The sequence below is a fragment of the Carassius auratus genome, unplaced genomic scaffold, assembly GCF_003368295.1.
Source record: "Carassius auratus strain Wakin unplaced genomic scaffold, ASM336829v1 scaf_tig00214965, whole genome shotgun sequence".
In the NCBI taxonomy this organism is placed as follows: domain Eukaryota; kingdom Metazoa; phylum Chordata; class Actinopteri; order Cypriniformes; family Cyprinidae; genus Carassius; species Carassius auratus.
The window spans coordinates 247,501-271,695 of record NW_020527886.1 but is presented as its reverse complement, the minus strand read 5'-3'; the positions used below and the strand labels follow the sequence as shown (position 1 = coordinate 271,695).

The following is a 24,195-nucleotide window of genomic DNA, read 5'->3' as shown; positions in this document are numbered from 1 at the left end:
AGCCATAGTCACGTGACATGGGTGTTTTGAATCACAGTTCGGAGCAGTGTTTCGAAACATCTACGCTTCGGGATCTCGACACTGTGTCGAAACGTTAGTTTCGCGTCAGCCATCCCTAGGCACGGTTGCCATGAACCGGGCCCGAGTACGATTGTCCCCACTCCCCCTCTGGCCTGCACTCACATATAGCGTTTCAGCATTCGTGCCGGAGCACGCTTACGTCATTATGGTGCGACGGTTTCGGGATAAACAGGAAGAGTGGCGCTCTCTGAACGCAATGGAGTACATCGCTCTGTTTTCTTTGTGGATAATTTTGTGTCGTTTTGTCCACAGCCCTCTCACAGCCTGTTGTTAAACAGATGTGTCGCCTTTTAGTGGCGCGAAAATTTTCACGTAATCACGCTGCTCGTATGAGGATGTTTGCATTGTACCAGCTGAAGTGCAGCAAGGATTTTTCAGTTTTTAGTTTTTATGCGTTTTGCACCTCTGCCGTAGACCAAAGCGACCCTTTCCCTGTCATGTTGGTTTTGGAGCGTCGCAAAACCGTGACGCAACGCGTCCTTTTCCGTGCTCCGGCACGGTTAGCGCTCACACTGCATGCGAACCGCGCCCGAGTCCAACTGAACCGTGCCCTGGCCCACCTCTTCCAAGCAGGCCAGGGCCGGCCAATCGAGCCGCGCCCGGGCATGATTCGGAGCACTCACACTAGTCAAACGAACCGCGCTTTGGTGGTCAAACGCACCCGGGCACGGTTCAAACTGGCTAGTGTGAGTACACCCTTAGACATGAATTATTTTCGCACGTTTTTATTTCTAGCCTTTTGCCGCAGTGAGAACGCTCTGATCCGTCAACATTTGCTCAAATTTAATCGCACAGCCCTAGAATGGACTGGAAATGAACAGAAAATAATTGGCGGCCCACCTGCAATACCACAGGTTGAAAACCACTGCGCTAAATAATTCCGTCAGTGAGCAAGTGAACAAAAACAGCGCGTTTCATGATGACTCTTCTGCACGTCTCCGATTGGCCATTGCATTCACGCAACAGAACCGTTGATTGGTTATCATCATGAAGCGTTGTACGAACGTCTCTGGCTCAGCGCCAGCCAGCGAACACAGATTTGAATTTAGCAGCTGATGCTGTGCACTGAATGATCTAATCACAACAGTGTGATTATATCCAATATATAAAAAATATTATGCTTTTTTTTTTTTTTTTTTTTTTTTTTTTTTTTTGTCGTTTGGAAGCTGCATTTAAAATCAACTTGGCTCAGAAATCTTTGAAGGGGCATGATGCCTCTGCCCGTGATGCCTGTGAATCGTTTCTCCCTCAAACAGCACGCTAACGTTACTCTACACTACAGGCTACACACCGCAATATAAACAACATATCTGCATGTTCTCACATCACGTCGTTCTTGTAAAATAATAATAAGTAAATAAATATCAAAATCACTTTGCTGAGTATGAAACACCACTTACCAGCTTCCGCGGTGTTGAAAATATCCTCTGACAATTAAAAAATGCTCGTGCAGCGTGACAAATCATCCCGGTCGGATGAGGAGGTCGTCGTCGTCAGGTCAAAGGTCATCACGTTGGTCAGCTTATTGACGGCTAAATTATTATTCAAAATTTTACTAATATTTAGATTGGGCATGAGCAGGCATTCACAAAAGGAAACGTTATGACAAAAAAAAAATTAGAGGAAATTTTGCTTTGACAAAAGGGCACTTTGGGCACCAAAGGGCAAAGGGGCAGGTGCTCAGGAAGTCTAGGACTATTCTTAAACTTGGAGCTCATTATATTGAAGTACATATCCAAACACCAGAAATGTTATGCATTTTATGAATAATGAAATGTTATGAAAATTATGCATTTATTCGCATGCTGTATGGTTGAAATAATATTTTAGTTCACAACTTTAAGTTCTGTTGTTTAAAAAAATGCTTTATTGGCTAATGTTTGTTTCATAAACCTTCAGTTGTTATACTCTAAAATCCATGCCATTATTAATTTCACAGTATTTTTACCACCTAAATGACTAATCTTCAAAGTCACGATTCTATAATGGTCAAAATTACTCAGGCCAATGGTATTTTTTAATGACATTATTTTATTATTATTATTATTTGAATAATTGTAGCTTACATAAATAGGTAAAGCAAAACAAATATTCGGATTGTCCCTTATTTTCCCCTTGTTTTCCTAAAGAATAAACACATATTTTTTACAAGAATAAACATGATAACATATTATTAATTAGTAAAAATAATTTAAGCAATTAAAACCTTTTTTTAAAACTTGAATTTAAATACTGTTAAACTAACTTTAAATTCTCAAGGAGTTTATAAGTAAAAAATGTTCTAAATGAACTTGTTAACAATATAATTAGAACTAACAATATAATTAGATTTTTTAAAATGAACAATTCCTGTATAAAATGGGACAGCAACCTTTATATCACTGGTTCTCAACCTTTTTTTCCAGCGAGCCGCACTATGGTCTAAGTGCAAGTCTACGCATATAATTTACATATTACGTCAGCAATACAAACCAACCTGATTTATAATATTATAGCCTAACTATTATGATATATAATCTATTACATTCATTGAAATAAACAATTCTACTCCCCATCAATAAAACACCTGACGCTGTCGGGAGCTGACCAATTTTGTGAGATTCAGCTTGAAAGGAGTAACACAAAGAAGTTGCGATTGTAACGCCTGTGTTATACTTTCCGCATGAGCAATCCAGACGCAGACACGGCCAGCGCGGACGCAGACTTCTTCAATTTATACTTCTGAATGCGCAGGCTGATGGCCAGCTCTAATTGCCCAGAATAATTGCACATCTGACTGTCTTTATATTCTTTTACTGACGGATTGCACAGGTTCGAGTAGCAATGAGCTCTTCACTCTGCCTGGCTGCACATGTGCAATTTTGCTTTTGAAGCCTACTGACCAGGCGCACCTGTCCAGCGCGGTCGTCTGCTAGAGCCTCGGCACACACTCTCCAATGACGATTTTTACTTCACGCCTACCTAACGGTCCATAGAGGGTTTAATCAATCAATCAATGACCTTTATTTATATAGTGCTTTAAACAAAATACATTGCGTCAAAGCACTGAACAACATTCATTTGGAAAACAGTGTGTAAATAATGCAGAATGATAGTTAAAGGCAGTTCATCATTGAATTCAGTTATGTCATCTCTGTTCAGTTTAAATGGTGTCTGTTTTTATTTGCAATCAAGTCAATGATATCGCTGTAGATGAAGTGACCCCAACTAAGCAAGCCAGAGGCAACAGCGGCAAGGAACCGAAACTCCATCGGTGACAGAATGGAGAAAAAAACCTTGGGAGAAACCAGGCTCAGTTGGGGGTCAGTTCTCCTCTGACCAGACGAAACCAGTAGTTCAATTCCAGGCTGCAGCAAAGTCAGATTGTGCAGAAGAATCATCTGTTTCCTGTGGTCTTGTCCTGGTGCTCCTCTGGAACAAGGTCTTTACAGGGGATCTGTATCTGGGGCTCTAGTTGTCCTGGTCTCCGCTGTCTTTCAGGGATGTAGAGGTCCTTTCTAGGAGCTGTTCCACCATCTGGTCTGGATACGTACTGGATCCGGGTGACTGCAGTGACCCTCTGATCTGGACACAGACTGGATCTGGTGGCCATGGTGACCTCGGAACAAGAGAGAAACAGACAAATATTAGCGTAGATGCCATTCTTCTAATGATGTAGAAAGTACGGTGTTATGTGAAGTGTTCCGGTTCCAGTTTACCTAATTAATGCAGCCTAAAAATCCTTTAACGGATTTGGATATTAAAAGCATATTAGTATGTTATGTGTATGCCAGGTTAAAGAGATGGGTCTTTAATCTAGATTTAAACTGCAAGAGTGTGTCTGCCTCCCGAACAATGTTAGGTAGGTTATTCCAGAGTTTAGGCGCCAGATAGGAAAAGGATCTGCCGCCCCCAGTTGATTTTGATATTCTAGGTATTATCAAATTGCCTGAGTTTTGAGAACGTAGCGGACGTACAGGAGTATAATGTAAAAGGAGCTCATTCAAATACTGAGGTGCTAAACCATTCAGGGCTTTATAAGTAATAAGCAATATTTTAAAATCTATACGATGTTTGATAGGGAGCCAGTGCAGTGTGGACAGGACCGGGCTAATATGGTCATACTTCCTGGTTCTAGTAAGAACTCTTGCTGCTGCATTTTGGACTAGCTGTAGTTTGTTTACTAAGTGTGCAGAACAACCATTGCGTGCAGCAGCAACCACAGCCTCCCAGACACTGTTCAGAGAGGTGTACTGTTTTCCCTCCTTGTAAATCTCACATTTCATGATGGACCACAGGTTCTCTATGGGGTTCAGATCAGGTGAACAAGGAGGCCAAGTCATTAGTTTTTCTTCTTTTAGACCCTTTCTTGCCAGCCACGTTGTGGAGTACTTGGACGCGTGTGATGGAGCATTGTCCTGCATGAAAATCATGTTTTTCTTGAAGGATGCAGACTTCTTCCTGTACCACTGCTTGAAGAAGTTGTCTTCCAGAAACTGGCAGTAGGACTGGGAGTTGAGCTTGACTCCATCCTCAACCCGAAAAAGCCCCACAAGCTCATCTTTGATGATAGCAGCCCAAACCAGTACTCCACCTCCACCTTGCTGGCGTCTGAGTCGGACTGGAGCTCTCTGCCCTTTACCGATCCAGCCACGGGCCCATCAAGACTCACTCTCATTTCATCAGTCCATAAAACCTTAGAAAATTCAGTCTTGAGATATTTCTTTGCCCAGTCTTGACGTTTCAGCATGTTTGTCTTGTTCGGTGGTGGTCGTTTTTCAGCCTTTCTTACCTTGGCCATGTCTCTGAGTATTGCACACCTTGTGCTTTTGGGCACTCCAGTGATGTTGCAGCTCTGAAATATGGCAAAACTAATGGCAAGTGGCATCTTGGCAGCTGTACGCTTGACTTTTCTCAGTTCACGGGCAGTTATTTTGCGCCTTGGTTTTTCCACACGCTTCTTGCGACCCTGTTGGCTATTTTGAATGAAACGCTTGATTGTTCGATGATCACGCTTCAGAAGCTTGGCAATTTTAAGAGTGCTGCATCCCTCTGCAAGAGATCTCACTATTTTGACTTTTCGGAGCCTGTCAAGTCCTTCTTTTGACCCATTTTGCCAAAGGAAAGGAAGTTGCCTAATAATTATACACACCTGATATAGGGTGTTGATGTCATTAAACCACACCCCTTCTCATTACTGAGATGCACATCACCTAATATGCTTAATTGGTAGTAGGCTTTCGAGCCTATACAGCTTGGAGTAAGACAACATGCATAAAGAGGATGATGTGGTCAAAATACTCATTTGCCTAATAATTCTGCACACAGTGTAGTATTGCAAAAATCTTATGTTTTGAAACAATGATTATGTTCATGATTATGGAATCATTATAATTGTAATGAAAGCATGAAATTATTTTTGAAGGAAGGATTTGAGATGTTACAAGTGTGATCAGTTTGGATTTTGTGTACAAAGAGTTTTAAAAAACAAACCTAAAAAAACCTGTAATTTCTCTGAACTTAACTCACTGGTGTTCAAAACTGTATGGTTTTTTTGGACAGAACACAGATTGGCCTAACCAATGAGACTTAACTTTTGAAGCATTAAAAATACGAGGAAATACTCATAAAAAAAAATGTTTTATGGCCTGACAGTCATTCAACTCAATCAACAGGTTACAACAGCAACTCGATAGTTAATTTTTCTTTCTTTCTTTTTCTTTTTCTCCCTACCCCCTTATGCATGTTGAGGATAAATTAGACTAAACTGTAAAGAATTGTTCTGTTATTGAAATACACCCCACTCAATTTGAATGGAGGATTCGTGTTCAGGCCTGCATACAGTTTCAGAGACACACCCACAGAGGATGCTTATCATTCTTTCATACTGATGTTTTTCCATTTAATCAGAACTGGTTTGTCTGGATTAACTTTAGTTCTACAGAACTCTTTATCAGTCACAAGGAAGAAAATCAAACAAGTTTAAACATTGTCTTCGTGCATCAGATCACTTTCAGATTTTCACTTTGACGATGCAGAGAGATGATCATAACTTCATCTGAACATGGAGTTACTTATGCTCATTTTCGTAGCTGTAATTCCAGTTATATCTGATGGTAAGTACTTTTTTCTTTCTCTCTTTTGATCTAATTCTGAAAACAAGTCATTAGTAATAATGTCTAGTTTAAATCTCTGCAAACTTACATTATCTTTCAAAAGTTTTAGACACATTTGACTGATTTTATGTTGTTCATGATATTAAAAAACTTCTCCCTCGTTTATATGGTCTGAAAAAACACTTAAAAAGACAAGCTGGTTAATGTGGCAACTCAGTGCTTGTAGATACGCTTCAGAAGTGTACAGCTGCTGTGTTATAATGCACTCTGAAATTTATGTTACACAGATTTGATGGGCGTATTCATGTAGTATTTTATTAAACGGCACGTCATTTCTTTACAATCATAAAACAGTCTCAAAAAATAAAAATTTGGGTGTGGCATACACTGCATGATCAAGTTCGCATTTATGACCTTTGACCGCAGTTTCATCTAAAGTCTGCTCTATTAACAGTAGTGTACAGTGGAGTTTCAGTCAGGGCCTTCAGTAAGCAACTGTAAACTACATACCCGTACACCTCTATCTTACAAAACTGCAGTGACGGTTTCTCCATTAGGGCGATTGGGCAACACACCACAAAAGGAAAGGGAGGGATTTTTTTTCTTTTACATTCAACCACAGTATTAAGCTAGCTTTCACTATTCAAGACTGTTTGTGCTGCCTCTAAATAGTCCAATCAGCGTCGAGTCGTGTTTTGTGTAGTACCACCTCTTTTTGGGTGATTTCTGTCAATCTGAGAATCGCCCCAAGTACGCTCAGACTTCCATTCAAAGATCTTTTTTTTTTCCGAAGTGCAGGCACTGCAATCAGGGGGGCAGGGTTTCATATTTTATTGAAGCACCCCTGGGCGCTGCCATTGGCTAGCAGACCCCCACCTGCTGTTAGCATTCCATTGACCCCCCCCCTTTCATTTTCGCTTCATTTTGACAGCGAATAACTTTACATCGGTGTTGTTTAAAGACTCCATTTATCAATTAATTATTTCTAAAGAAACACGAAAATGTGTAAAAGGCTCCATTACCTTGTATCTTACATTATGGCCCCGTAGAAGCAGTTTTTGTAAAAATTGGCTAACGATTGCCTCATAAACCGCACAGTACGCTCGACCCCCAGGAAGTGCGTGCTTCTAATTGACTTGTCTCCGTTGAATCCAATGGTGTCGCTGTGTCCATTTCTTTTACTGTCTATGACTGCAATGCAATCTCAGTGAGTTCCGGGAGGGCTAGCCCTAACGTGCTTTCGTCATTGTGCGTGACCTTAACTTGTGCAATGACTGGTGGGAACCGTGACATCCAATAATATTTAAAAACTATCTAGCATTTTAACAACAAGAAAAAAAATTAAAAACTACTTTAATATCTTTATCAAATGTGAATTTTTTTTTAACAGAGATACAGGGACAGCTATGCCTTTGTCAGCTGAACGTTACCTCAGCTTATATTAATTCTATCATGTCATTGAAAGAAAAAGCATTCATTCGTCGTAGCAATAAGGATAAATTGGCAATTAAAGAATTAGGACAACCAAGACCAAATTTAAACATAAAACAAGTTTCTATAAAGGGCGAGAAGTCGTATAAACGAGGATTTTCAAGGATGTGGTATTCTGCTAATTTACCGCTGCATTTTGTTCCATTGCGAGAGCGTGATGGACATCGCATGGACAACTACAGGTTTCACCGAAATGTAGCATCTGTCGGAGAAGGTGAAAAAACAGGAAAGACCAAAGATCCCTTGTCAAAAAATCCTAAAGGATTCCAATAAGAAAACTGTACAGGATTCTAATTGGATTTTCTATCATATTTTGGAACCATTCCTATAGGATTCTGATAGGAATAGTCTTGTAGGACAAGACATAAATATCCTGTAGGATCATTCCTATAGGACTTTAATGGGATCCAGTTGGGTGACTGTTTATATGGGATTTTTTTTTTATTCTAAAGGTACACTTTTCATTGTATTTGTTTTATGAACAAATAGTACTTGCAGTTTGCCTAAACTCACCCTGATGTAGACATTGTTCATTGTACGTTGCACGACCTTCAGTAACATTGTAAAAAACATAAGAGGTGATTTGTGCAGCAATACAGCATTAGTGCAAAAATTTCTAAGGGACTGATAATGGATTGATCACACACACACACAATATGTAGCATTTGTGCTTCCAATGTAAATATACACTAAACCAGTTCTAGACCCAAAAAGGGAGAAACATATCTAGAGTGAGGAGGAATATATAAAGTGTATACAAGAGACCAGAAGTTGAATATAAAAATAACACTTTACTGTAACAATAATAATAATAATAATAATAATAGCAAATGCAATCACATCACAACACAGAACAATAAAACATCAAACAATATGTAGAATATGATATTGTAACTCAGTATAATACACCTCAAAGGGAACTTAAACTGTTCATTTCATTTAATACAGTACTATTTGTGTGTAATGTAAAAACAGAGAAAAAAAACTGAAAAATATTGTATCAAATACATTCCAAAGCAATCACTAATGCTCCGTCAAATGATAATATGCACGATTACTTCCTGGTTTTAGATAAGCCAGCTCAGTCATTTCCATTCAGTCGTACTGTGCTTTAAGGGGAGAGCACTTTTCTCAGCTTCTCTACAAAATCTATTCACAATTTGAAGAAAATCTTTGTTAATCTAAAAGGACCAAACATCCACATTTACCATTTCAGAAATGACAAACGCGAGTGTTAAATATTACGCCGGTAAATCTGCTAAATTATTCTGGACTCGTTGCTTCGATTGACAGTAATAACGGAAGACGCCATCTATTCTCTTGTCATGCGTGTCTTCATGTACACACAAATATCACGGGAGAACTGTATCATGTCAAACTTTTTAACTGGAACATAAAACCTAACCTGCATAACAGAACATATTAATCCATCAATACAAATAAAGCGTACACAAAACCGTAAAGCACAATTCAAAACGCTCAAAATGTTGGCAGAACAGGAATTTTGTACTCGCTACTTCAGTGTTTTATACAATTACATTTTATTATAAATGGCATACATTATTATTTCATTAATATCAGTTGTTAAATTAGCTTTTGCTATCTAAAGTTAATGGCTAACAGCAGATACAGTAACTAGATCAACAACTCAGCAACAGATATAATTACTTCACCCAAAATGGTTCGTTTGGGATGCAGCTTAGATAAGTATCATTATTTCTTCCTTTTTAGAGTCTTTCAATACATTTTTAACAAGTTTAACAACGTTAATCAATCGATGTCTCAGCTTCCTCACCTGACCGTTACCGTTCAAATTATGCACGCTACAGTGTCACGCGCACTACTACGTTCAGATTTCTTAAAGGGGAAGCGTCACGACAATACCATTATAGATGTTTGTGTTTTTATGAATTCTTAGTCACATGTAATACATTTTAACTTATTCGGATATTATATCAATTAAAATATTTTCCTTACTGTATTTTGATATATACATATTTTGATATATATATATTTGTGTATATGTAGGCTGCATTTTTATGGGTTACAAATACACACACACACACACACACACACACACACACATGCACAGTGCTACTCTAAAAAAGTTAAGTTACTCTTAAAAAGTAATTAACAGAATCAAAGAAGATCCTACAGGACAAAGTGAATTTCCATTTGAAAATCACAATGTCCAATACAAATCAATAGAAGATCACATGAAAAAATTAAATCCCATTAAATTAAACACAATATCCAATAAGATTCTAAACATCAAATAAAATCCTACAGGACAAAGTGAAATTCCATTAAAATGAATCAGAATGTCCAGTAGGATTCTAAGAATCCAGTAAGATCCAATAGGACAAAGTGAAATTCCAATAGGATTTTTTGACAAGGGGCATATGGATAGTAGGGAGCAGTGTAATATAAGTGAGTAATTTAAGTAAGCATTGCAATGTAATTGAAGAATGTGATATAAATGAGTAGTGTAATATAAGTGAGTTGTGTAAACAGTGATTAATGTGTATTATTTCTTAGAAGTAAAACGTTTTTTTTTTCTCTGAAAAACTACATCCTGGCATTTTCATTTGCTGCTGAATTGAGTTAACACACATATAGAAACACAAGGAGAGCAAGAGATTGGTTCCTTATGTCAGTTTATTTTTAATTAATACTATAGTAGTTCAGTTCCCTTTACATCTTTAACTAGCCATTAATTTATCAATTGAATGGGTGACCTATCCTCATTAATCGAGCAAACATTGCCCCCCTCAGAGAATTGGCATGAGCCGGTGTAGCAGTCCATTCTGTTCTCCTCTGAATGTTTGTTCCCCTTTATGCAAACATACTACATGCGTACGAAGCATGACTGGATGTACGGCAAGTCAAATGGTTCAAAATACCATCCTAAATCCTAAACTTGAAAATAGTTTTAAGACAAAAGGTTGCACTGAAAAGCACTGAAAGCTTAAAAAATATTTGTGTGTGGTGTGAAAAACATGCGTTAGAATAAATATACACTGAACCATAAAGGAACAATTGCAACAATTTACAATAGGACATAAATGGGAGTGTGAGAATCATTTTACTATGCTGCAGTGTAGCAAGACATTTGTCCCTTTTTGCTTTCCTTACATCCAGGTGTGTTTGGTGTATTTGCATGCGGCAGTGTTGCCAAATTAGCGGAATTTAGGCTACCTTGGGAAAATGTTTGATTAAATATTTGGTGGAATTTGGGGAAACAGGAATTCCAGAGGGGAACAGAATCGACTGCTAAACCGCCACTGAATCTCTGTAATAGATAACTCAGTCATATGCATATTATGCTGCACAAAGACTCTCAACGACAATGACTGCTGATCAACAATTTCAACAGTAGGCTAGATAGGTAGGTTAAATTCAGAATATATTTCCATACATGGATCAGTAAAAGTAATCCACCTATAGACGTGTCAGTATGAACATTCACGTAACTCTAAAATGACGACATATGGCGTTATATGTGTGCCTCGATCCTGAGAGAGAGTAATTGTATGTTTTGAGCACCCAGAACTATATTTTGCAAGCACATTACATTATATTTTAAACTTAAATTAACAATTGCAAAAAATAATAATAATAATAATAATTTTTTGAACAAAGAAAATATTATTCCGTGCTCAATAAATGTATTTGCTTGTTTGCTATTATCCATATTAATGTGCAGTAATTACCCCTCTCACGCAGTTAACTCAGGTGCTCTCTCACAAACTTCTCTGCGCTCCTGTCAAGTCCCTCTCTCTCTCTCGATCTCTCTCAACCTCTTAATTCTGTGCTCGCTCAACCAATAGGATAATTAAAAATCAATTGTGATTGGCTGTTGGTCTCCAATCAAATCGCTAGTAGAACCAAAGCACGCCTGGTCCGTGTACGTTTTGATCAATTCATTTCCTATTTAGAATTCAATAACGAATTAAAAAAAAGGACAAACATTAAATGCATTAAACAGTGTGAATAAACTTATCTTTAAAATACATTTGGAGGTAGGTTGAAAAGGCAGATTGTGAATTTTTAAGTAGTTGTACAGCTTGAAGTGTGAAGTTTATTCTTGTACACAGATATGGCATATTCATGGCAGTACACATGAAATTCATGGATATATTTGTCATTTAAAGCTGAAGTAGGTAACTTTTGTAAAAATGTATTTGTGAAACCTGTCATTGTGTTCTGACAGTAGAATATGAGACGGATAATCTGTAAAAAAAATCAAGCTCCTCTGGCTCCTCCCAGTGGTCCTATTGCCTTTTGCAGAAACCAGAGATGTATAGTAACGAAGTAGAACTACTTCACTACTGTACTTAAGTACTAAAAGGCGGTATCTGTACTTTACTAGAGTATTATTTTTTTCTCCTACTTCCACTTTTACTTCGGTACATATTTTCGAGTTTAATACTTTTACTCCGATATTTTTTTTATGTGCTGCATCGTTACTCGTTACAATTATAATAATGTTACGAATCATTCCATTACAAACCACTGCCAGAACTGTAGATGGCAGATTTGATGAAGCTGGCACATCATTGAGCGAATCAAGCGAGACTGCGCGTGCTGACTGAACTGCTGTGAAGAGTGAGATGCAACCGGTTCTTGACTCGTGAACGAGTCATTATCTGGCTCGGCTCAGTGTTCATCTTCAGTTCTCTCTTCACAGCAGTTCAGTCAGTGTACTGTTTGAGCCAATGAATTACTCTGGGATATTGGTTTGTTTTAACTCAGAGGGAGTGTCAGCCACATTTAACAAGTTAACAGCTTAATTCATCTGTGGATTAATGCGTATTGGAGACGTGAACTGTTTAAAACGATTCAGTTCGATTTGGTGAACTGTTTCAAAAAGATCCGGTTACATCGAATGAAATCATTTGAAATAGTAAAAACAATATGTTCAAACTTTTGACTACTTTCTTTAATAACTACATAACACAATACTTCTACTTTTACTTTCAGTACTTGAGTAGTAAATTTTAAAATAGACTACTTGCAATACTTAAGTACAAAAAATGTTGAATACTTTAGTACTTCTACTTAAGTGTGGTGCTTAAAGAGCACTTCAACTTCTACTCCAGTCACTTTTTTGATAGAGCACTTGTACTTTTACTCAAGTCTGGGTCTCTAGTACTTTATACATCTCTGGCAGAAACTCATCCGCTCCCGGTAAGAAACAACCAATGAGAGCTGCGGTCCGTAACTTTTTTTGTGTTCAAGATTTACCAAATGTATATAATAAGCGAGTACACCATGAATCCATTTTCCAAACCGTGTTTTTAGCTTGTCCTGAATCACTAGGGTACACCTATAATAAGTGTTTATATTCGGACTATTTTAGATTGCTTCGGGGATACCGCGGCGGAGTAACCCAGTACCTTTGTGATTCTTCATAGACATAAACAGAGAGAAGTAGTTCCGGCTACAATGTTCTTCCGCAAAATGCAAACAGTTCTGTTTATTAACCGCTAGAGCGTCAAAAGTTACCGACTGCCACTTTAAACTATTGTAAACAGAAATCCTGTCGCCCCCTCTAGTGGACACTAAGTGTTAATGCCTTCATTGCTCGGGTAACAAAAGCAAGTAAGTATCGTTGCAGCCCGGAGACCTCCAAGTGGGAGGGGCTTTTGCCGCAAGTGGGCTGGACTTTACAAATGGGCGGGGTGTACGCGGAAATCTCACATTGCGTCATTGCCGGGGTGCAGGTTTGTTTTTCAAACAGATTTGTTTTTCATTTTAGTTTAAATTTTATTACCAAGAGGTTGTTATATTATTTTGTGACATCTGCAAACATTCAAGTATATTAAATTATATTAATTTTATAATTATATCAGTATCAAGAAAATGAATGTGTAATTTAGAGCAATAAAATGTTTACTGTATGTTGTTTGTCTTTAATGTTTTTCTTTAATGCAACTTTGAAATCTGAGGGAGAATTATATTGTTTACATTGTTACAATCACCTGGCTCTAAGTGAAGCAACATTACAAAAGGCCACACATGGAAGTACATTTTACAAATAAACATTTAATAAAAAGAAAAAAAAATCTAAATAGTAATACAAGAATTAATGATTAAAAAAAAACATTAATATATATACATAATGGTACCAAAGTCCAATTTAAGACACTCCTTTGCCCATCCCTTTTTTATCACCAACTCAATTACAGGTAATGCTCCACACCATTCAAGATTCAAGTTTTATTTGTTATATGACATACAAAAAGCAGTGATGTAGGTCTGGCATACCTTTTTAGACTGTGCAAAAAAAGACATAATTAAATACAAATAATGAAATATACACAATATATTAAACTATTACACAGATGATTTGTAGAGATGCTATACAGATGATGTGCAGAGATGTAAACAATGTGCAGTGAAGATGAGCTGCATAGTTAGGTTGTGTCAAAAAAGCGCAGTGTGCAGAGAGTGATTGGGTAACCCTAAACAACCAGCATAAGCGTCTGCCTGACTGCAGCAGATGAAACAGTGGATTTCCAGGGTGGGTGGGGTCTTTAAGGATCTTAACAGCCATAGATTTACATCTCCTGGTGTGGATGTCTTGTAGAGAGGGGAGAGATGTTCTGGAGATGTGCTCAGATACTCTTTGCGGGGCATTTGAAGCTGCTCACTCTCTCCACCAGGGTCTCGTTAATGATGATTGGGGTAGATCTGCTGCGGCAGGGGCGGAGCGGGGGGGTGGCTAATTGGGCTTAAGCCTCGAATGTTTTGTCAAAAGCCCCGAATCTTTTAGGTTTTGAAAAATAATTTCAACTTTGTTTAATTTCCTCTCAGTCTTTCTGACTGGAGCGGCAAAAAATGAAACAAAAGCACATACCGTGCGTGGTGGCGGACGGTAATGCATCGCGCATCACTCAGCTTGTTTGCCAACTGCCAATAAAAACTAACGAAGAAGAATATAAATCTTCTTCGTCGTTGTCATCAGGGGCTGGCGGGCTAGTGTTACTACAGTTACTGGTGGGCTACTGTTTTTCACCGGCTAACCGGCTGAAGTTATGGACATAACAAAGATTTTTATACGGAACACTAACAATAAACCTCACCGGCCAGAGAGAGATTCAGAAGCAGCGTCAGACGAACCGCGGACAAGTGTTACAGGTTTGTGAATCCGTGACTGTATTGCTGGCTATCTAGAGAGTTAACGTTAGGTGTTATTAAGATAAATTAGCCTAGTTGCTAATAGAGATGGGTGGTTGATTTGTCGGATAATTTGGGGAGCGGGGGCGGGGCGGGGTTCACTCGTAAAACCGAAACGCGTAAAACCGAAACTATCTCAGGGCATGTTTTACAGCTAATCTCGGCACATTAGTGGGATAAGAAGAGACTAATTGAGAAATATAGCGATAAAGAAGATTAGAAAGACATGAGAAAGTATATTTCCTCCTCCTGATGACTACAATTTCTAGTACAGATGCATCAATATCGTGAAAAAGTTACCCCCCCCCCATACTTTAATTTAAAAAGTAAAGCTTTAATATATTCTACATTCATTACATAAAAAGTAAAATATTTCAAGCCTTTTATTGTTTTAATCTTGATGATAAATCAAAATGATAAATCATGGAAATCAAAACTCCAGTACAATTTTAGAACAAATATTTTTTTATACAAGATCTCTGATCTGACAAGATTTCTAATCAGCTAATCAACTCAAAACACCTACAAAGGTTTTCTGCGAATTTAATCTGTCATTCTTGTTCTGGTGGTGCAGCACAATGACCTTTTCCACAATATTAAAATTTATTGAGATGTGCCTGTAATAATATAATAAATGTATTAGTAGTTACATAATTAAATTAATTGTTATGGTGAAAAGTAATAATGAATAAAGCAGCAGAGTATTTCTAATTAAATGAATAAGCTTTTTGGACTGCGCATCATTATTTTACTGTAACATATTACACAATATCATCTATATTTAATGCAGAAATTCTGAACAAAAAGTATACATATTTAATAATAAGACACATGTTTTTTGAACTTTTATTGCACACATGAGACTTAAATTATTATCAGCGAGTTATGGTGGCGTTTTGGGCTAAAAGGGCTGTTATAAGTTTTACACGCCACTAGATGTTTGCCGAGTTTGAAGCCACCCAAGCTTCCACTCTTTTTTGGCACTTAGAAAAAAAAAGCCCCAAAGCTTCATAATGCTTCATTCACCCATCACTATTCGCTAGCTAATGTTTTCTGATTTGACTGTGTTTGAGGGACTATTTTGTCACACAGATGAGTCAGCTAGGGAAGAGGAAGGACAGGCAGCACAGCAAGGGACAGCAGGTGGATTAACTGCAGTTAGTGATCTAGGGACTCCGGAAAGTGGCCCAAAGCAGGTTCATCTCCCACAGTACCCCCTCAGCCAGTTTGGAGCTCAACAAAGAGCATTTAACAAGGCATGGTTTGAGCAATTTAAATGGCTGGAGTACTCTGTAACCAGAAACTGCACATTTTGTTTTTCATGTCGCCTATACGGAAGGCAAAACATTCGCGCTAATAAAGATGCACTCAGTTGCTCTGGGTTTTCAAATTGGAAGAGGGCTTTGGAATCCTTCCGGGAGCATGAAAGAAGTGCCCTCCACATTTCCACCATGACATGCTGGCAAAGTTTTAAAAGCACAAAAACTCATGGGGATGTAATTGAGCAGCTGAAAACTGCTAGTGCAGCAGAAATCTCAGAGAGGCGTCAGTACCTTCACCGTATTGTGGCAGCAACCACCTTTTTAGGAAAACAAGGCATCCCATTCCGGGGGCATGATGAGCAGGAATCTAGCCAGAATCAGGGCAACTTTATTGAATGTATGAAGCTCCTTAAACAATTTGACCCATTTCTACAAAAATATACTCCCCCTTCTCATACCACTTACCTCTCTCATTGTTCCCAAAATGAAATGATAACCAGCATTTCACAAGAAATCACAGAAAGCATCATCAAGGAAATGAAGATTGCAAAGATGTACTCTGTGATGGCAGACGAGGCCAGAGACAGATACACAGAGCACCTTGCAGTCTGTGTGCGTTTTGTTACGCAAAAGGGCGTAGTGCGAGAGTGTTTTCTTGGGCTTCGGAAGTTACAGGGCTTTGATGCAAAGTCCATTGCAGATGAGATAGAGGCAATGTTACAGTCGCAACTTGGGTGACCTACTGTGTGTTGCACAAGCCTATGATGGGGCATCTGTCATGAGTGGAGCAGTGGGGGGTGTCCAAGCCCGCTTTAGAGAGCGACACCCTGAAGCAGTGTATGTGCACTGCTATGCACACGAACTCAACCTTGTTCTGTGCTACACATGCAAAGCTATACCTGAAGCTACTGCATTCTTTGAACTGCTGGAGAATGTGTACACATTTTTCAGCAACTCACTTGTGAACCACAACAAGTTCATAGAAATCCAGAAACAACTTGGATTAAGGCCATCTGAACTTGTGCAGCTCTCCACAACAAGATGGGCGTGCCAGGTGAGGTCTGTCAATGCTGTCTTGAACAACCTTTCTGCCATTTTAGCATGTCTCCGCAACATGAACACATCCATGGCCCTAGGGATCCGGTCAAAGCTTTGCAAGACAAAGACACTCTACATGCTTGTGATGTTTCCAAACTCCTCAGCATAACTGAAGGTCTACACCGGTACCTGCAGGGGGAAAGTTTGGACTTGGGCAAAGTAGTTCAGTACAAGACGGCAGTCCTTCAAACTTTGACAGAGCTCCGCACAGACTCTGGTGGTGAAGATGTGTTCAGGAGGGCCATGGCCTTATGTGAGGCAAATGACATCCAGCTCCCTGTTGGTCCCAGGCAAAAACAAAAAAGATATGATGGTTTTGTGGTGGAGTCAGTCTGTGGGTCAACCTCCAATCTGACCACCTCAGATGAATTGAGACAACAGCTTTTTTATCCATGCCTGGACAGGATGGTAGAGGAACTCACCCATCGGGTTTCAGGTCTGGGAGAAGCACTTATGTCAGGTATCCATGCTTGCAACCCAACCACAGAGACCTTTCTCTCTGAAGAAGCCCTCAAAAGCCTTGCTTCCCATTACAAGATTCAGTTGAAGCCAGAAGAACTCCTAGTGGCTAAAAGTTTCATCAGTAGAAGGATGGAGAAAGAGACAGTCCCTGACACCTCCACTGTGTTCCAACTGCTTGATGAAGACATGTTTCCCACCCTGAAGGCTCTCTTCCAAGTTGCCCTGACGATTCCAGTAAGCAGCTGCAGCTGTGAACGCTCCTTCAGTGCCTTGCGCCGTCTTCATACATGGTTAAGGAACACCATGGGTCAAGACAGGCTCAACGACTTGGCCATCATGTCAATTGAAAAGGACAATTTGAATGACATCAACCCTGACAGCGTTATTGACAGATTCGCTCAATTAAAGCCACGTCGATACAGCCTTATGTTGTCGCAACAGAAATAGAAGACGACAAAAAATGCTTGATCAAGACAACAATAGGAGAGCAAAGATTTAAAGGGTTTGCGAGAGAAAGAATGGAGGCACGGCAGTTGGAAAGGAATGCAAATAAGAAATAGAAGAAAGTGTGTAGGAGGAAAACAATGGAGAGTGAAAAAGTAGCAAAAGAATGGAGATACTTAATATGCTAGTTACTAAATAAGTTGGATATACAGAATTTCTGAATGGTTAATAGCTTTTTACATGTATATATTTAATATAAGTTCGGAGAAAGGAGATAAGTCTGAAAATGAGCAAGGAGGAAAAATAATTGAGTGAAGAGGCAAGGACACAAATACACATGTGGAGCAGGAGAGGCTGGAGGACGAGGAGGAGAGATGATGAGGGGAGTGAGAAAGAAGTGAAAAGCAGAAGTTAAGAGAAGGAGAGAGGAGAAAAATGTGTAAAGAGGAGTGGAGAAATAGAGAAGATGACAAGTGGAAGTCTGGATTTGAGGAGTGGAGAAGAAAGGGATAAGTGAGGGAGAAAGCAAAGAAAATAAAGGAGGATGGAGGAGGACATAAATGAAGCCATAATTAAACCAAATGTTTCAATTGCATAACATTGTTACACGTAAAAATAGATAACAATTTAAAAATATAACAGCATTGTTACAGTGAGGCATGATCAGTTGGGAGTTTTAACTGAGACTCATTCTTACTGAACATGGTACCAATTATATCAACATTTTGAATTTATCATTAAAATATAAGTGCAGTTATAATACATACATATTTACGTATCGTTAGTCACAATACCTGCTTACGGTCTTCAGTGTCCATAATCTGCAACGTAGATCCTATATATGTATTTCTTGGAAATATTTAGCATAAAAGGTTATGACACAATAAATATGTAATTTATCTGCTGCTAATGCGGTCTTCACTTGCCTTATATGAGTTTTGAAGGTAAAAATTGCACATGTATGTCCTCCCATTTTCAAACTTGAATGCAATGAACTTGTAATCATGATTTAACTACGTCAAGACTAAAACATCATCAGCCCAGATACTGTACTTTTTCACAACTAATACGTTTTACAAGTCTAAAAACTGTTTAACAAACTTACTCTTTCAAACTCGTCGTTCTTGACACTGAAAAGCCTAGAGAAATTGACGTTGTCTTTTTTTTTTTTTTCGCAGCGTGCATTAACCCCATGACATTAAATAAACCAATCAAAAGACTCTGGAGGTTTGTACAATCCACTTGGAGCTGAAGTCCCGCCCATTTGGAGCTGGCTCCGACCTCCGTTTATACCCATCTCAACAAAAGTCACTAGGATTTTTTTGAGAAGTCTGACCAGTTACAGCAACGAGTCAGACGAGTCTGACAATCTGAGCTGAATTTGGCGAAACATTAAAGTTCTTGTCGGTGTCAGTAACTCTTATAATAACTAATAATAATGTTTAAATATATGTTGGCTTTCTCAAGGCCAACAAAGAATACTAAGAAGAGAAAGATCATTCAATTTAGTATATAATAAAACTAATATTACTAATTTATTAAATAAATTTTACTATATTAATTTTCACAATTATTTATTAATGTCACACACACATACCTAGTGCCTTTAGACTTAAAAGACGAAAGTAATAAATGTTACGGACATGTTATCATGGAACTGTTCATTCTATTATTGATTTTGATTTCCACTTCACTTTTATCCAAGGAGACAGGACTATTTGCACTGTATTTACAGTGGGAAAATATTCATACAATACTATAACCTAGAAATAATTTAACGGGGTCTCTTGCAGGTCTCAGCAGCACAAATTATGTGCGCAGCAACATCTGTTTCAAATATTATGCTAATTAACAGTGAGCGGTGGTTTCAGACATTAGAGTGCTTCACTCGTACTGACTCTTATTCTGCCTGAAAGAATGAAAAGACAGAGCTGAAGGCGGAGCGACCCACAAGTGCACATTAAATATTGAAGCCATAAACTGATTTGTAAACCCCAAATGACAAAACGAGATATCGAGCCAAAAACTCAGCCAGGATTTTAATAATTCCTAAAACATCCAGAGCAGTTTGACCATTAACATGCAGGTATTGTACATAATCGACCAATCGTGGGGCTGCGTGTGATAAGGATCATTCTAGAGGGAATGATCAAAGCGATGCAAATATGCGCACGTGTTTGTTCGTTCGATTGAATTAAAGCATTGCTGCGCACAAATAAAAAAAAAGTGCACCACAATGCTTAAAGTTAAAACGAATGAACAAACACACGAAAGCGATTTGAAAGCATAAGGAGCCATCTGCTCTGCTCTTTATAGCTCTCATGAATGTTACAACATGGATATTTTAGGCATTATTAAAATCCTGGCTGGGACGTGTCCCGTTTGAGCGGTGCATATGGTCACCCTAGGATAATAGCAAACAAGCAAATACATTTATTGAGCAGGGAATCGTTTTCTCTTCGCTCAAACAATTTTTTTTTTTTGCGATTGTTAATTCCTGTTCAAAATATAATGTAATGTGCTTGCAAAATATAGTCCTTGGTGCTCAAAACATACAATTACTCTCTCTCAGGATTGAGGCACACATATAACGCCATAACGACGCGCCCACAGCAGCAGAACTGTACAAATGCTGGACATCCACACACCAGCTACAGTATTATTAACCATCACATACACCTCCATAACAATGTGCATGACTAAATACTCGTCAAATAATAAAGCATTCACCTGTCACTTATAAATAAAGTCTGTGCGTCTGTCATTCCATGTCCCTTTACTCGTATTAAAATAACTTGTGCTCGGTGCTATGTTGGCCACTCATAGATGCAATTTATGTTTGAAATGGTGCACAAAACTGTTGTTAGCGAATTCAGGTTAAGTAGTTTATACGTTATTCCTCTTTTATTTGCAAAAGTGTGCCTTGAAAAAGGCAGACCGGTGTTGGCAACAAGATCTGGTGTAGAGGTGCCAGTGATAGCGCCTTGGAAATGACCAACTAAACGATGAAAGCAGTGTTGCCAGGTTGGGCCACTTTAACAATGCTACCGCAGGTTGTTTTTCATGTCTGCTGGTTGAAGCGACCTCAGTGACGTGATATTTAGCCTCTGGAATGTGAATTTAACCAGAAGAACCCCACCAAAAATGTGTTTTTTGCTCCTGGAACGCGATTTTTAATGGGGGACACCTCAAAACGCGATTGAGTGGGTTTTGTCTAGAAAACTGGCTGTGGGAAACACTGGGCCGTAGCTGGTCCCATAGGGGGTGTTGTAATGGAACATCAAAATTTGATTGGCTGATGATTCTGTCACTAATGCTTGTTACAAATCAGATGTGAAGTCTATGAACAAAAGGCAAGTACTATCTGTAGTGCTGGCCCTGTATTTATAGTCTATGTGCTGGCCGCAGACTTTTTTTTTATGTAGGATATTCAAGTTCAACCTCAATGAAACTAATCATAGGCCATTTTCTGGACATTATACAAATGAAAATGAGAATTAAATCACAATAATAATAATATAAACATTTTTACATAATTGTATTTTTTATAGGGCAAGCAGAGAAGGCCTTGCAGGCCCTGACGGCCCACCACTGTCTATTAATAGCTTAATGGAAGCCAACATATTCACAATTCATAAATTTTTTTTTTTAAATGTTGTTATGTTGAACAGACAATAACCACACACTTTTGATGTTGTGAAACTGTTGCTGTAGTAGCCTACACAACTTTCACATGCATTTTATGCCTTATTTCAGTGTTGTTTATTTACTTTTACTACAGTAATACAATAAGCTTTTAATGAAGCAACTCCACGTTCCTCCGTTACTAGTTCTAAAGTGACGTAGTAGTTCGGCACAAAAGAGGGGTTTTAAAGACACTCCGTTGTTGATTCTCATGAATTCACACACTCAAGTGGGGCATTTAACCTATTTACTATGATCACTATTCTGAACACATTTACCTTTTTTTTTTTTTACAGAAAAAAAATACAGAGTCTTCGAGAGGGGTGTTTTCCACCACTCTATCCTATATTTAATTGTTTGATCAAAATGATTGCAAGGGACAGTTTGGTAGTCACTGGTTATTGGTAGGGACATGTCCCTAGAGCCCCACCCCAATTCTACACCCTTCAAGCAGATGTTAGCAGCACCCTACATGCAGACTAAACAAACAAACAAACAATCAAATGAATAATGTGAGAGTGGGACTACAGACAGAGTGTGTATGTGTGTGCATGTGTGAGTGCGTGAGTGTGTGTGTGTGTGTGTATAATGACATGGGTATGACACAGGTATTACAAGGAGAGGGAGACTCATGAGGACATAACCCATGTCCCCATTTTTCAAAACACTTATAAATCATACAGAATGAGTTATTTTGAGAAAGTAAAAATGCAGAAAGTTTCCTGTGAGGGTTAGGGTTAGGTGTAGAGTTGGTGAAGGGAGATAGAATATACAGTTTGTACAGAATAAAAACCATTACACCTATGGGATGAACAAACTTTACACAAAAACAAACGTGTGTGTGTGTGTGTGTGTTTTATTTTCTTGGGAGATGATGATGGGACCTCTTTTTCTTAATAATTTCTTATACAGTAGTCCCTCGGTTTCACAGACAAGACTTAAGCCTAGTCCCAGACTAAAATGTAAATCTGAAAGAAACCTGCACTGACTGATCTTAACATATATCAGTGCCTTTGTTTTGTCTCAAGATGTTTTTTTTTTTCTAAGGCATATTTATAAAAACTACTTACATGTCCTAATTGAACTATGGCTTAATCCTGGCTTAGACTTAGACATGAAGCCCTGACTGTGAAACCAGGCCCTTATCTATTTTCTGTCCTCTTGTGATTTGGTCATTTTATAATAATTTATGTTTATCTTACGTTAGTCTATTTGAGATGTTACTGTTTGCTCATATTTCCTGGTTGCTTGATTTAACTGGCCTTACAACATTTGTTTTTCCTTCAAGAAAGTGAAAGCAGCTCTATTGAACTCTCATCATCAAAGTCTAAAAGTAGAAACTGAATTTAATTGATAATATAGATAGTAAAGGGTGGAATCCTTAAGCTAAAACTTTACTACAACAGTGGGTTATTTAATCTCTCATCTTTATTTCATTTGTCTGTCTGTCTCAGGGTTGACTGTGCGCGGTCCGTCTGCTCCTCTGGTGGCTCCTCTGGGATCTTCAGTGGTTTTGCTCTGTTATGTTGATGACCCTTTACCAATGGAGGATCTGGAGGTGGAGTGGAGAAGACCAGACTCTGAGACTTTAGTTCATCTGTATCAGGATGGTAAGAGTCAAACAGAAGTCCAGCAGCAGGATTATCAGGACAGAGCTCATTTCTTCACTGATCAGATTCAACATGGAAACTTCTCCCTCCGTCTGGACGATCTGAGAACTGAAGATGAGGGACAATACACATGTACAGTTCACAGTCAGCAGAAGTCTGGTGAGACTGTGGTTCAAATAAACATTGATGTTGGTGAGTAAAAACCCAATTAGTTGTAGTAGAAAGTCAATCTAGTATGTCATGAGAATATTTGATGCTCATATTTCAGTTGTATTTGTATTATTTCAGTACGTTTGCGAGTGTTGGGCTCAGATGAGTCTATATCTGCATCTGTGGGTGAAGACGTCACTCTGAGCTGCTCTGTAGACTCTCACTTCACACCTGAACACATCGATGTTACATGGAAGAAAACCGATGAAAATATTCAGGTTCTGCTCTACAAAAACAATGAACCTGTACCAGACTCAGCTGATTTGCGATACAGAGAAAGAGTTGAGTTCTTCACTGATGAAATCCCCAAATTAAACTTCTCTCTCAGACTGAAGAGCGTCAGAACTGAGGATAAAGGAGTTTACATGTGTGAGGTGTTTGCAGGAGGACTTTCAGCCAATACAACTGTAGAACTGGAGCAACTGGGTGAGGCCTGATGGATAAATACATGCATACATAATAACTGGGACCTAAAGAAACAAATTAGTTTTTGTTGTTTAGTCATGTCTAGTTTACAGTACTTTGAAACTGATTAACTATCATATGGGTCAATATCACCATAGAGTGCCTTTCAAC

At 38.6% G+C, this 24,195-nt stretch overlaps 1 protein-coding gene across 1 annotated transcript in view; it reads left to right on the top strand.

The window, feature by feature from the left end:
- The first annotated feature begins 6,057 nt into the window (after positions 1–6,057).
- LOC113093334 (butyrophilin-like protein 2) overlaps positions 6,058–24,195 on the top strand; it is a 23,850-nt gene continuing 5,712 nt past the window's right edge. The window contains exons 1-3 of the mRNA XM_026259155.1: positions 6,058–6,176; positions 23,254–23,601; positions 23,698–24,045. Of these exons, the coding sequence (XP_026114940.1) occupies positions 6,125–6,176; positions 23,254–23,601; positions 23,698–24,045 (748 nt within the window). The 5' untranslated portion in view covers positions 6,058–6,124. The remainder of the gene's footprint in view (positions 6,177–23,253; positions 23,602–23,697; positions 24,046–24,195) is intronic.